Raw genomic sequence first — 13,577 nt, 5'->3', positions numbered from 1 at the left:
ATAATAACAAAAAGTTTTAAGCTCTAGAAGGAAATGTGAGGAACTTTTGTGAGAGGAAATGATTCCCTTTTAGCTAATTCCCTTCTGTACTGGTTGAGATTTATCATGTATTTTTATAATTAAAAAGAGAAAAAGGAAAACTGAGTTTAAAATATCTAAAAAGCAAACAGGCACTATTGCACTTATCTACAAATAATTTTCAGAACTAAATAAATTGATGTAATATTGTTTCTTTGAAATGCAGTTTTGAGGCCCTTGGCTAAAGGCCTGTCAAATTTTCCCCTTGAGCAGCTAGTGAAATTCACACACCAGCTACTTCCTTCTCCTACACACCTGTACTAAACAGCCTGGGGCCAGATACCAAACAACTAGGAAGAGCCCCTCCACCCCAAGATTGTAAAATTATTCAAATTAGCCAATCCACAAGGAGCTCCTAAAATTTAGCTAACCCCATTTTGCTTCCTTAAACTTAACCTCCTACAACTCCACGTTGCTGTTACCCTGTCTTTTTTTTTTTCTCTGCTATTGTCACTTTATTTTTTCTCTTCTTTATTTTCTTTTAAATGTATGTAACATTCAAAAAATATGAGGTCCCCATATACCCCCACCCCCCTCACCCCACTCCTCCCACATCAACAACCCCTTCCATCATTGTGACACATTCATTGTTTTTTTAATAAATATTGTTTTATTCAGGGATTTTTTTTGTTGTTGTTTTTGAGTCACTGGGACCAGGGATTGAACCCAGCACCTCATAAATGGGAAGCCAGGCCTCAATCACAGGGCTCTCTTTTTTAGTTTCTAGGCTGCTGTGACAAATACCACACAATGGGTTGGCTTGAACAATACGAATTTGTATTCTCACAGTTTGGAGGCTGGAAGGTTTGTTTATTCCCTAGATGGGTAGCGTTCGAAATGCCTGGCAATGCTTTGGTTCCTTGGCTTTCCTTTCTCAAGATGATGCCCCCTCCTTTCTCTTCCAAGCTCCCGTTGATTTCTGGCTTCTGGCTCCTTCCCATGGCTCTCTCTCTCTCTTTCTCTTAATTTCCTCTGCTTATAATTCTTTATATGTAATCTGATTAAGACCCTCCTTCAGGGCCACACCTTAACTAAAAATAGCATCTTCAAGAAGTGCTCAGAGGGCTTTTAATGTTAAAGTTTTGATGTTGGAGTTTGATACTGAAGCTGGAGCCCTGGGAAGCAAGGAACCCTGAAACCAGAGAGAAGCAAGACCCTGGAAGGGAGAACCCAGGAAGCCTGAACCCTCACAGACGTCGGCAGCCATCTTGCTCCAACACGTGAAAAAAGACTTTGGCGAGGGAAGTAGCTTATGCTTTATGGCCTGATATCTGTAAGCTCCTACCCCAAATAAATACCTTTATAAAAACAAAAAACAAAACAAGGAAAGCGGACTTGGCCCAGTGGTTAGGGCGTCCGTCTACCACATGGGAGGTCCGAGGTTCAAACACTGGGCCTCCTTGACCTGTGTGGAGCCCATGCTGATGCGTGCAAGGAGTGCCGTGCCATGCCATGCAGGGTGTCCCCGCATAGGGGAGCCCCACATGCAAGGAGTGCGCCCCGTAAGGAGAGTTGCCCAGTGAGAAAGAAAGTGCAGCCTGCCCAGGAGTGGCACCGCACACATGGAGAGCTGACACAAGAAGATGATGCAACAAAAAGAAGCACAGATTCCCGTGCAGCTGATAAGGATAGAAGCGGTCACAGAACACACAGCAAATAGACACAGAGAACAGACAACTGGGGCGGGGGTAGAAGGGGAGAGAAATAAATAAATAAATCTTAAAACAAAACAAAACAAAACAAAAAAGAAGTGCTATTTACAATGGGTTCATACTCACAAGAATGCAGATTGAGAACATTTGTTTCTTGGGATACATAATTCAACCCTGTCCTCAGGTTCTCTCCTCCCCACCATTGCTCTTTATAGCCGCCTTCTCTCATTTGGAGTTGTAAGTAAAGACTGCCTTTTTTATCTGCCTGTCTTTGTGTTATGTCCTGCCATCCAAAGAACCTATAACCATACCTAATATCTTGTAACTGTGAAACAGCTTGTGTCTTAGAAAATGAATTTTCCTTTATAAATGGAATGCCATTAGATGATTCCTTCATTAGAAGTCATTATTTTTTTTAACAAATGTCCAAGGCTTACATTAAGTTAGGCACTATTTTAAGTGATTTAATTATCATACCCATCATGAGGTAGTTATTATTGCTCCCATATTACATAAAAGGAAACTGAGGCACAAAGAGGGTATATAACTTATCCACAGTCACACAGCTAGTAAGTTCCAGAGTCCATGCCATTGGCCACTATGCTTTGCTGCCTTCAGAAATCTTTAGAAGCTTTGAGCTCTAGCAGGGCAATCTGATCATATGACCTGCCGAAAGGGACCCATGCCATATTCCACCTATGTCAAACCTAGTCCCCTCTCTGGCTCTTTGGGGAATTTAACAGGGAAGCATGATTCTACAAGAGAACAAGACGGGGCCTTGTTGTGTATGGAGTAATAATGGGGCCTTTGAACAGCTCTCAGGATCAACACAATACTCAACACAGCACATCTTCGTAGACATATTCTTATTTTTAAGTGGAGCTTTCAAAGATGAAAGGGATGATCCTTGTCAGCTATTAGGTAAAATATAGCTGGTCCATCAGCCAGTGGAGAGTGAGGTTAAGCCCAAGACTGCTTGGGAAATTGAAGATTCAACTGGTTGGTTGAATTTCAATGTTTTCAAAATGGTGTCAGGGTAAGAAGAATTTTTGAGTTGCAGAGGCATAAGAAGACATACTTTATCATCCAAACTTGGTGTGTTTCTTGTTTAGCATTTTCCTTGAGGGTTATGTCAAGCTAGATCAAAGTTACTTTTGGTAACCCTGTAAGTAGGGGGATTGATCAAATGATGGGACCTTTGGGGGCCTTTGGTGATGAGTAAGTGGGACACTATCTGCCCACACTGTCTAATGGTTTTTCTTTAAAGGCTTCTGATTGCCCTTTGCTCTAACAGCTGGAGAGCTTGGTAGGGAAGACTGGTTGGTCACTGCATAGAACTACCTGAGGCATTCTTGTTGTTTTCATTATTCCTGATTTTTCTTAGGCTGAATGCAATTTTGTGGAAGAAAAGAGTCATTTTTCTTTCTTGTGATCCACTGTGTTTGGGGGGGGGGGGGTATGGCAGGACTGCCTGGAGCAGTAGAGCATCCAGTACAGGAATAAAACCTGTGCTGATGGCCAAGCCAGGAAAGCTTTATGTGAGACAAGTCAGGGGCACTATGCTCTCCCATCATTACCTTTGGGTAGGGATGGGCATCAGTAATCCTACAGAGATCCAAGTTTTTAGTATGGAAAGACCTTCAGGGATCTCCACTGTCAAGTCACTTTATTAGCTAGCCATGTACACAGAGAGAGGCGCACTCTTACCTTAGGTGGCACTGAGCTATGTGGAGATACCAGAGACACAACAAAGTGCTTGAAACCAAAGGTTCTCTTCTGGTGAGAGAGTAACGATCTGAGTTAATTGATGATTTAAATATGATTTAGTGCTAGCATCTTGATCTAGAATGGTTCTGTTTAAAATGGTGGCCACTGGCTACCTGTGGCTATTTACATTTAAATGAGTTAAAATTAAATATATTGGTTCTCAAGTGTTGCACACAGATTGGAAGGAACTGGCACAGTGAAAGGGCTTGCCTTAGGTTCCCTGTGCAGTCTGGCTGCTCCGAATTTGGGGTGAGTGCTCTTGCTGGGCTGTACCTGTAACTTTCCATCTGTACCTAGAGCCTGGGACCTCCCACTGCCCCCACTGATCTTCTGGTCTGGCCCACTGTGGTGCCTCCCAACAGTCCAGGCTGCTTCACCCTCAGCCACCAGCATGGCCAGGTCAACAAGATGGACCTGGGTCTGCTGGTGTATAAAGAGGTTACAGGTATGGCACAGTGAGAACTGGTCCAGTCTAGGGAGCTGGAGACCCAGGGCATCCATCTTACACATCCATGCAATCCTGAGTAAGGATTTCAGCTGCTCTGTCTGCATGAGCCAAACATTCATCTACTTCCACACTATGTCTTCTGGCCTTGCTTTCACTCCATCCCTCTTCCCTCAACTGGCTTCTGGGGCTATAGAGAGGACACTTGGACTTCCAGAAGCTAATGGGAAATTGAATCAGTGGTCTCTGAGGATGTGGCCATGGACTTTACCCAGGAAGACTGGGCTTTGCTGAATCTTGCTCAGAGGAAACTCTACAGAGATGTGATAGTGGAAAACTTCAGGAACCTGGCCACAATAGTTTCTCAACAGGATAATAATGGAGAACACTTATTGAATGAACATATAATAGTACAATCCATGAATAAGGGCTCCTGGCCCTCTGTTAGGAGAAATCTTCCATTTCCATGGCAATAAGGAGCCACACAACAATCAGGGAGATGTGTGAGAAGGCTAAGGTCGAAAGCCTCTGTGAAAGTGATAAAGGTAATCAATGTGGAAAAACATTCAGCCAGATTCCAAATCTCAGTGTGCTTAGAGCTCCTACTGGAATAAAATCTTAGGAGTGCCATGATAGTGGAAAAGCCTTCATGGATTGTTAATCACTTAAGCATCATATGAGAATCTCACACTGGATACAAACACTATCAGTGTAAGGAATGTGAAGAAGGCTGCAGTTGTGTCTCTTACCTAAGCAACTGTGTGAGAACGTTTACTGGAGAGAAACCCTATAAAAGTAGGGAATGTGAGAAAGGCTTCAGTTGTTGGCATCTCTTAAACGACATGTGACCAAAAAAAAAAAAGGACATGACAACACTCAATGGAGAGACATCCTATAAATGTAAGGAATATGGAAAAGGCTTTGGTTGTCCCTCATTCTTTTGGACACATGTGAAAGGTCATATTATTGGAAGTAAAGATTGTGGCAAAATATTTACCCTTACTTAACATAAAAAATTCCTAGTCGATGTTTTGGTTTGCTAAAGGCTGCCTAGATAATATACCAGAAATGGGTTGGATTTATTAGGGTAAAGCTTACAATTCCAAGACAGAGAAAGTGTCCAAATCAAGGCATCATTAGGAGATGCTTTCTTTCCAAGCTGCAGCTGTGGGCAATCAGGCACATAGCAGTATCGACTTGTCTCTCCTCCAGGACTTGTTGCTTCAGCTTCTGGCTTTAGTGGCTCCTCTCAGCTTCTGTTTTTTTCAGGTCCCAGGACCTTCTCTCTCAGCTTCTGGGCATTTCTCTCTCTGAGTCTCTACGTGTTTCTCCCGTTCATAAAGGACTCCAGTAAAAGCCTAAGATCCACCCTGGGTTGCAATCTAACCAAAGGCTTTTAACTGACGTAATTTAACCAAAAGTTCCCATTTACAATATTACATGCACAGGAATGAATTAGCACTAAGGACCTGATCTGCTGGGGTCCACTAAGCTTCATACTGTCACAGTGGAGATAGGCGTTATGAACGTGAGGAATATGGGAAAGCCTTTAGTCGTTCCTCATTCTCCAGTGACCATATAAGAAGTCATAGATGAGAGAAGCCTCTTAAATGCAATGATTGTAGGAAAGTCTTTGTTTTTCATCTTCCCTCATGAGACACAAAAGTTGCTTCAGTGGAGAAAATCCTTATAAATGCAAGAAATGTGAGAAAGTCTTTAGTAATTCCTCATCCCTCACTGAGCATTATACAACTCGTACTGGAGAGAAGCCTCCAGAAGGAATGTGGAAAACCCTTAGGCAGTCCTCAGTTTTCACTGAACATTGAAGAAAAATTCACAGAAGCCTATGAATGTCAAGAATGTGGGAAAGCCTATAATCATTCCTCATACTTCAGTAACCATGAGAGTCCACTATGGAGAGATGCTTTATTATTGTAAGGAATGTGCTGGTTTCTCAGCCTTTTGAAGGCATAAGAAGGTACACTGGAGGGGGAAAAATGTGTAAGTCAATTAGAAGCTTTCAGTTGTCCTTCATCTTTTTGAAAACCTAAAAAAACATACATGGGAGAGAAACCATGTAAGTGTAAGAAATGTGGTCAAGTTTTTGCTTTTCCCCCACACTTTCAATGTGGGAAAGCTTTTGCTGATTACCCGATGAACATGTGAGGAGTCATATTCGAGAGTAACCACGTAATTGTAAGGAAGGTGGGAACATCTAGAAGTCTTTTTCACAACTTAGGCAATATGTGAGAGACCATGCTGTGAAGAGATCCTATGAATGGAAAAGACAAGGGAAGCTTTCCGTGTCCCTTCTCCCTGAAGATGCCTGCCTATGAGGCTTCACTCAGAGGAGAGATCCTCCCATGATTGTAAGCAAGGTAAGAAAAGCTTTATGAGCATCATTTCCCTTTTTGTGCAAAAGGAAGTTCATACAGGGTAGACGTCTTATAAAGTTAGAAATCCGGAATTTACCATGACCGTATCTCCACTTTTAAATTTTCTGATATGAAGATACCCTTTCAATTCTAGCACACAAATCTTTATATGGAGAGCTTACATTTGGTTCTTTTATATTAAAATGGTTCTTTGTTGCAAAATCTTGGCAAAATAAAATTTAAAATTTAGTTCCTCAGTCCCCAATTCACATTTCAAGAACTCAACAGCCACGGGTGGCTAGTGGCTACCATAAAGAACAGTGATGAATTCATGGAACATCTCCATCATTGCAGAAAGTTCTATTGGACCACACTCATCTAGAAGATAAGCAGGAGGTCCCCAGAGATAGTCTACCAAGAAACACCTTTTTGATGGCTTCATTGACCATACTAGGGAGCTCTGTCTACTTTTTTTTTTTTTTTTTAGATTCTGGGGCCAGGGATTGAACCTGTGTTAGTTTTTTCATTTCTTTGTTTTGTTTTTGCTTTTAGCAGGTACCAGGGATCAAACCCGGGACTTTGTACATGGGAAGCAGGTACACAACCGCTTGAGCTACATCCACTCTCTGAGTTTTAATTTTTTCTATTAGAGGTTTGAGACAGAAGAGAACCTTCTTAGATTTGTTGTGAAGAGTGAAGCCTGATTTTCTCAACAAAGAGACACTTTATTTTAGGTGATCACTCTGGATAATGGTAAGGAGGTGGGAGGCAGAGGATTTCAGACTCTGAAGTTAGGCCTTCTCTTGAGAAAGAATGTATGACCCATTTGAGCAAAAGGAAGTGGTCAAAGTCACTTTTTGATATTTGCACAAAGGGCAAGCATGGTTGCCCTTATCTCAAGTTTTCTGAAACTTCCCTTGGCTTTGGCCTCCTCACCTGCTCCATCTGATTATACTGGTAAAAAATAGGTTAGGTCTCTAAGGTGTCCATGAATCTTAGCTTCCCTTTCTGGCCTGAGAGAGTCTCAGTGACTCCTCAAAAGGAGGACAGTTACTTTTGTTTCAAGTGCCCCTAGATCTTGAGGAGTCAAGGAAAGGGAAATCCAGTGCCACCGTATTTCTCACACTAGTTCAGAGTATACCTGGTACCTTGTGTCACGGGAATGCATCTCAGTCATTTCAACAGAGGTTGATGCAGCAGTGCTGCTTCTTCCTACCCAAGTCCTTTGATATGGACCTTATGAACTGAGGAACCCAGAAGCAATGAAGACCGGCTAGGGGCTTTATCTTTAGGGGTTAGATGGCAGGTTGGTGGTGGAGTTGCAGAAGAACCAACAAGATGCCAACAAAAGTTTATCAGAGGCTAATGTGTTTCTCATGGAAATTAGGAAGTAGATCCAGAGAGGGATATTCAAAAGAGGGTATTACTACTCATAGAAAGGGTAGAAAGATTAAATACAGAGAAGAAGCTGGTAGGCAGTGCCAACAGTCATCTCTAGTAACCATAACAGGAGCACTTTTCACGAACTGGTGAGAAAATAGGTGACTGGCTACAGGGAATAAAATGGGAGCTGCCGGGACAGCAAGGAAAACATGAGCACTGGACCTTGCTTAGTATTGAAGTTGCATCATCCTTTCACTCAATTAACACCTGTTTAGGGAAGCAGATGTGGCTCAAGTATTGGGTTCCTGCCTACCACATGGGAGCTCTGTGGTTTGGTTCCTGGTGCCTCCTAAAGAAGACAGTGAGCTAGTGCGATGGATAGGTGCAGCAAGCTAATACAACAAGATGATGCAACAAGAGGCAAAAGAAGGAAAACATAATGGGAGACTCAACGAAGCAGGGAGCAGATGTTCCCAGTGCATCCTAAGGAGGACGAACAAGACAGTAAGCTGATGCGACTGGCAGGCACCGTGAGCTGACACAACAAAATGAGGCAATGAGAGACACAAGAAGAAAAGCCTAATGAGAGATACTACAGAGCAGGGAGCAGAGGTGGCTCAGGTGATTAGGTGCCACCCTCCCACATCAGAGGTCCCAGATTCAGTTTCTGGTGCCTCCTAAAGAAACAAGGCAGACAAACGGACACAACGAGTGCAAACAACAAGGGGGTAGGGAGAAATAAAATAAATTAAAAAAACAACAACACCTGTTTAATGAATCATCAGGAAATAAAATCACACTGAATGCATAAATTCCTTTATTGAAAATATTGGGATAGCACTGCATTACATATATTCGATATCCATATATGAAGGGTCACACATTTCTGATCGAACAATACTGTTTTAAATAGAGAACATCTGTATAGGCTCTCACAAGTATAGTATCCTATACTAAACTAGGTAAGAGTGAACTATATGCAGAATGAGCATTTTGTTTGTTCATAGCACATGGCTGCAAATGGCATAAATGTTAAATGTGACCATCATGAGACATTCCTGATATCTCACACCAAAACATTATTTAATGAGTACCTGATGGTAAACTGCCAGAACGTTGTGCTCACTGAGAGTTCTCAATAGGAGGGCTTGGGTGAAAAACACACCCAGGCTACAGATACAAGATTTTACAGAATTCATTTAAAATTACATGGAATTTGAGTGGAGTTGAATAATCACTGATCAGACAGGAGGCCGCTTGGCAATTTTTTTTCTTCTCTTTTATGAATAGTCTAAAATAAGAGAAAAATCTAAAAGAAATAATCTGCAGCTTAAGGCTAATATTCTTGTAACTTTTTTTTAAAAACACAGCTATGCAAATACTATTTTTATTAATTTATTCCTTTCAAAGATCACTTGGATCAAACTTAGGAAAGACCACTTCTCAGCTTTGGCTATGATTTGGAATTTCTTTCCATTAGCAGTCTCTGGCTTTCATCAAAATCTGGCCATCAATAATATTGGTTAAGTTTCTGACAAGGCATTTTATTATTATTTTTAATAAAAGAGTATTATGGTGACAAAATTGGTTCATGTCAAAAAATAAGGTTTCCTTTTTATTCTAATTTTGGCATGAATGTATTTTCTTGCATTGCCTTTTCCCAAATAAAATGGCCTAGAAACAGAGATAATTGGGCAAATTCAAAATTTTTAATTTAATTTTTAATCTGTAGAAATTAAAACACTCAGTTCCTTTAAAAACAGAGGCCTGCTTGTTTATGTGAAAGCTTGGAGGAAATGATGCCCAAAAACTATGAAAATAAAGTTTTTGTTATTAATATACATGATTTTATAAGAAGCAAAACGTTTTCTTCTTAAAAGCAGGGTTGTTCAAAGTCTATTCATCAAGATACCCATTTCTATAAATATCACCTTATGGCTGCAAGAAATGGCTTATTCATCTTTACACAGATATGTTCAGGGCCAATAACAAAAAAGGTGTGGCCAAGGCAAATCAAGGGACATTGATAATGAGGTTTTAAAATTCAGAATTATGCATTCTTCCTCTCTCTCTATATATATGTTACTTAAGACAAGTCACCCTAAACAATCAGGGCAAAAAAAAAATTCAATATAAAACTATATAAATCAAATGGATCTCTTGCCAAAACAATGCACAAAATCTATACATTTCTTTATTTCAGGATTTGACACATTGAAGAAAAAACTGCCAACACATTTCAGACAATGTACTAGAAATAATAAATAAACATTCTGAAAAATCATATATTCCCTTTAAGTGCTATGCACGTTCAGTTTTTCTAAATGAGACAAGCCTTGTCCATGGCAAACAATGGTATGCTGCAGAGTTTGGTAATGAAAATTATGCTGATAAATACGCAAGGCATGTATATATTTCAACAGTATCTTTTTTTTTTTTCACAGTTACCAAAAATAAAAATTGCATTCAACTCATACATCTATAAACACTCTGGTTCCTCACTGTTTGGATTTGAAGGAGGCGGGAATGTAAAGTCTTTCAACAGTCTGGACTTGAAATTTCCTTCTTCAGCATCTGCCTTTCACATGTACCTTTCAGAATCTTTCTGCAATGCAATCGTCTTTGAGATGACGGCAGAAAGAAAGCGTTATGGTGTGATGAGGCAGCCTGGGCTGGGGCTTTGTCTTCCAGCCAGCTTTGGGAGGGCTGATGGAACCCAGTCTTCTTAACTTGATGTTTTAAGGCAGTCTGAAAATCACTCGAAGGTCCATACCTCGAGGTCCTGAACTATGAAGTCTTCCTTTTTGGAAAGGATGTCATTGTTGAAAGTGCTGCAGGAGTTGCTTCGTCCGTGGTATAAATCAGCATCTAGCCATAAACCAAATCGTCCCCTGAAAAGGTTTAAAAGAACACAAAAAATGTGAAAACATTCAATCTTATCTGGCACGCATTCTGTCCTCTCTTGCCCCATCTTCTTTCCTTTATGCTATCGACAAACAAAACTCAAAACTGCTTGTAAAACAAAGGGTATGTGTCCTTTATTTCATTTCAGTGACCCCTCTTTTCTAAGAGACAATGGTAGCCGTCCCTCAGTTACACTCATATATAATTTTACCCTTGATTCTTAGTGTTATATGTTAGGTGGCTGTCCTCATTAATCTAAATACATAGACTAACTCAAATCACCTGCCACTAAGGTTTGGGTTACCTGTGTCAAAACAGACCCACTCAGGTCAGGTAGTAAATTAACAGCAAGCACAAGAAAAACCTTACCCTCCACCGCCAAGTTCTAAAGAACTTATGTCTCCATTGATAAAGTATGAGTTTTCTCCACTCCACTTGAAGACCTTGGGGGTAGAAACACAAAGCAGGGAAAGGACATTTTAATTTGGAGAATTATCAGGGTAGGCCCTCTATGTGGTGGGGAACCACCCACTGACTCCTGGACCTGGCCCACCCCAGGATAAGATCTCCTAAGGGTTTATGAGGTAACAGTAGATGTTGGCTCCCAACCTGCACCACTTCCTGGATCCCAGACTGTGCAGGGCAGGAGATGCCAAAGTTTGTGTGCTACTATGAGCAAGTGTGGCCTTGGGCTGGGGTGTGTCGAGATGAGGTTACAGAAGAGCCACTGCTCCAGTGTCCCACCCCCACCTCTGAACCAGGACATCAGGGTGTTGGGTATTTCTCCACCTCTAGGTACCTTGAAATTAGGGCTAAACGTGTAGAGAAACGTCTCTCCTGTGCCATAGTAGTGGTCACTGAACTTGAAAGGATGAGTTGCATACGCTCCAAATATCTGTGCAAAGAAAAGAGAAATGTTACCTACTTTCAAACACAAAGCTCCCAGAGAAAGGCCTTCTGGAATACTGTTTGACACAATCCTGTTTTAAGATCTCACTATACCTCTTCCAGCAAAGATTATGCTAAATTGGCGCTCTTAAATAAAAAAGATCACCAACAAATGAACAAACAAAATGTCCCCAGCAATAAGTGGAACCCAAGTGGCCACTCTCCCTGATACATAGAAAATCCATCAGACGCAGCTCACAGAACCTGTTTGTCAAAAGCCGACAACTATTCCATTTTTAAAGATTTCCAAAGTCCACTACAGAGACAAATCTCCTTAAGTGAATACAGACTACATATCAGGAATGTTAAACAAGATGGGTCTTGCATGCAGAAATGTTTGCTTGCATGCACCTCTGGTGTTGTTTAAGTGGGTTCATGGCCAGAAGTTTTCTGAGAGAAAATAAACTTCCTCTCCTCTTTTGATTTGTAAAAATCAGTCTTAGTCTATCAATAACTATATTCTTAGCATGGCTGATTCAGTAGATCTTACTTTGAAATGGGTTTTAAGGGGGGAAAAGTAACATTCCAGAATATTATGAGCTTTAAAACTGATTTAGGTGAGTTTAAATGAACAATTCTCTATTTTCCTTCTGGGGGATTGGGAGGAGAGCCAAGTTACTGAGGGAGCAGCATTTTCAGAATCTGCATGCCTAAAGCCTTGGCACTGCAGTGGGGGAAGGGTGGGAAAGGTGAAGAGATGTATTTTTAAAATGTCCCTAGGTGATTCTGATGTTCTCTCTACCCCAAATCCTACTTGAGAAAGATCGCTTTAAATCGTTATCTGAAAAATGTCTTAGAATTTTTCAAAATTATTATAATTGGGTTATAACCCCTGTGGGCTCTCTTCTTCACAGCTTACATTCAATTCCTGATGATTTGAAATATTAAATATCAGGTGGAGTAGAAGTCTAGAAAGTCTTTCTAACCAACATTCATTGTACTTCCTGCTACTGAACCTTTTCCTATAGCTACTAAGAAGAAGAAGAACAACAAAAACCAATAATAAAAACATCAAAAATCCTTCCTTTCTCCCGGTCACCTTTCAGTAAAAGACAGTTGATGTAGGTGTGTATTTTAAAAGCAAGGTGCCAAAACGTGGCAAGAAGGTTAAAGTCTATAGGAGGAAGAAAGCAGGTCTCTTTTTGATCAATCAACAGGAAAAGTCATCTTTACCCTCTCACCCTCTAGATGATTCTAAATAATAACATTCTTTCTTAGCTAAAAACTTTCTTAGCATTCATGGAAGCTTGTTTAAGAACCAAGGATTGGATGATACCAAGGAATTACTGTTCATTTTGTTAGGGCCATACCACTGTAGTTAAGAAAACATCCATATTCTTTTCAGGGTTGCATTCTGAAGTATGTGGGGATAAAACATAGTAATGGTTGGGATTTACTTCAAAATCCTTCAGCAAAAGGTATATATGGTATGATGGTTTGGAACTATACGTACCCAAGAAAACATGTTCTTAAAGTTAATCCACTTCTGTGGATGTGGATGTGAACCTATTGTGCATAGAAGCTTTTGATGAGGCTACTTCAGGTAAGGTGAGACCCACCTCAACAGGATGGGTCTTAATCCCACCACTGGGGTCCTTTATAAGAGAATGAAATTCAGACACAGGGAAAGCAAGTCATGGAAGCCAGAAGCAGAAATCAAAGAAACCTGGAAAAGAAGAAACCAGGAGATGCTGCCACATGCCTTCCCATGGGAAAGAAGAGAGAAGGATCGCTAGCAGCCAGTCTTCGGGGTAGAAAGTATTGCCTTGATGATAACTTAATTTGGACTTTTTAGACTCAATACTATGAGCTAATATGTTTCCTCTGTATAAGTCAACCCATTTCATGGTATTTGATTCAGCAGTTTAGGAAACTAAAACATTTGGCAAGATGTTAAGATCTGAAAGGACTCAGTGGTGAGTACAAGATAGTCTGTTACATTACTCTCTAAATGTTTTTTTTTATGCTACGGTTTGCAAAAATATGATTAAAAGGAATAAGTGATAAAATACTTCAGCGAAGGGA

General features: G+C 40.6%; 1 protein-coding gene across 7 annotated transcripts in view; it reads right to left on the bottom strand.

Annotated features, from left to right (window-relative positions):
* Positions 1–8,500: 8,500 nt before the first annotated feature.
* The window catches only part of NCOA7 (nuclear receptor coactivator 7), a 168,810-nt gene continuing 163,733 nt past the window's right edge, over positions 8,501–13,577 (bottom strand). For all 7 annotated transcript variants that reach the window (XM_004469058.4, XM_058307389.1, XM_012529223.3 and 4 more), the window contains 3 exons: positions 11,404–11,499; positions 10,974–11,047; positions 8,501–10,591 (listed from right to left, as the gene is read on the bottom strand). In XM_004469058.4, the coding sequence (XP_004469115.1) occupies positions 10,456–10,591; positions 10,974–11,047; positions 11,404–11,499 (306 nt within the window). In that variant the 3' untranslated portion in view covers positions 8,501–10,455. The remainder of the gene's footprint in view (positions 10,592–10,973; positions 11,048–11,403; positions 11,500–13,577) is intronic.

This window comes from Dasypus novemcinctus, chromosome 11 (genome assembly GCF_030445035.2).
Source record: "Dasypus novemcinctus isolate mDasNov1 chromosome 11, mDasNov1.1.hap2, whole genome shotgun sequence".
Classification (NCBI taxonomy): Eukaryota; Metazoa; Chordata; class Mammalia; order Cingulata; family Dasypodidae; genus Dasypus; species Dasypus novemcinctus.
The sequence above is the reverse complement of the archived record's forward strand: the minus strand, read 5'-3'. Positions and strand labels throughout refer to the sequence as shown.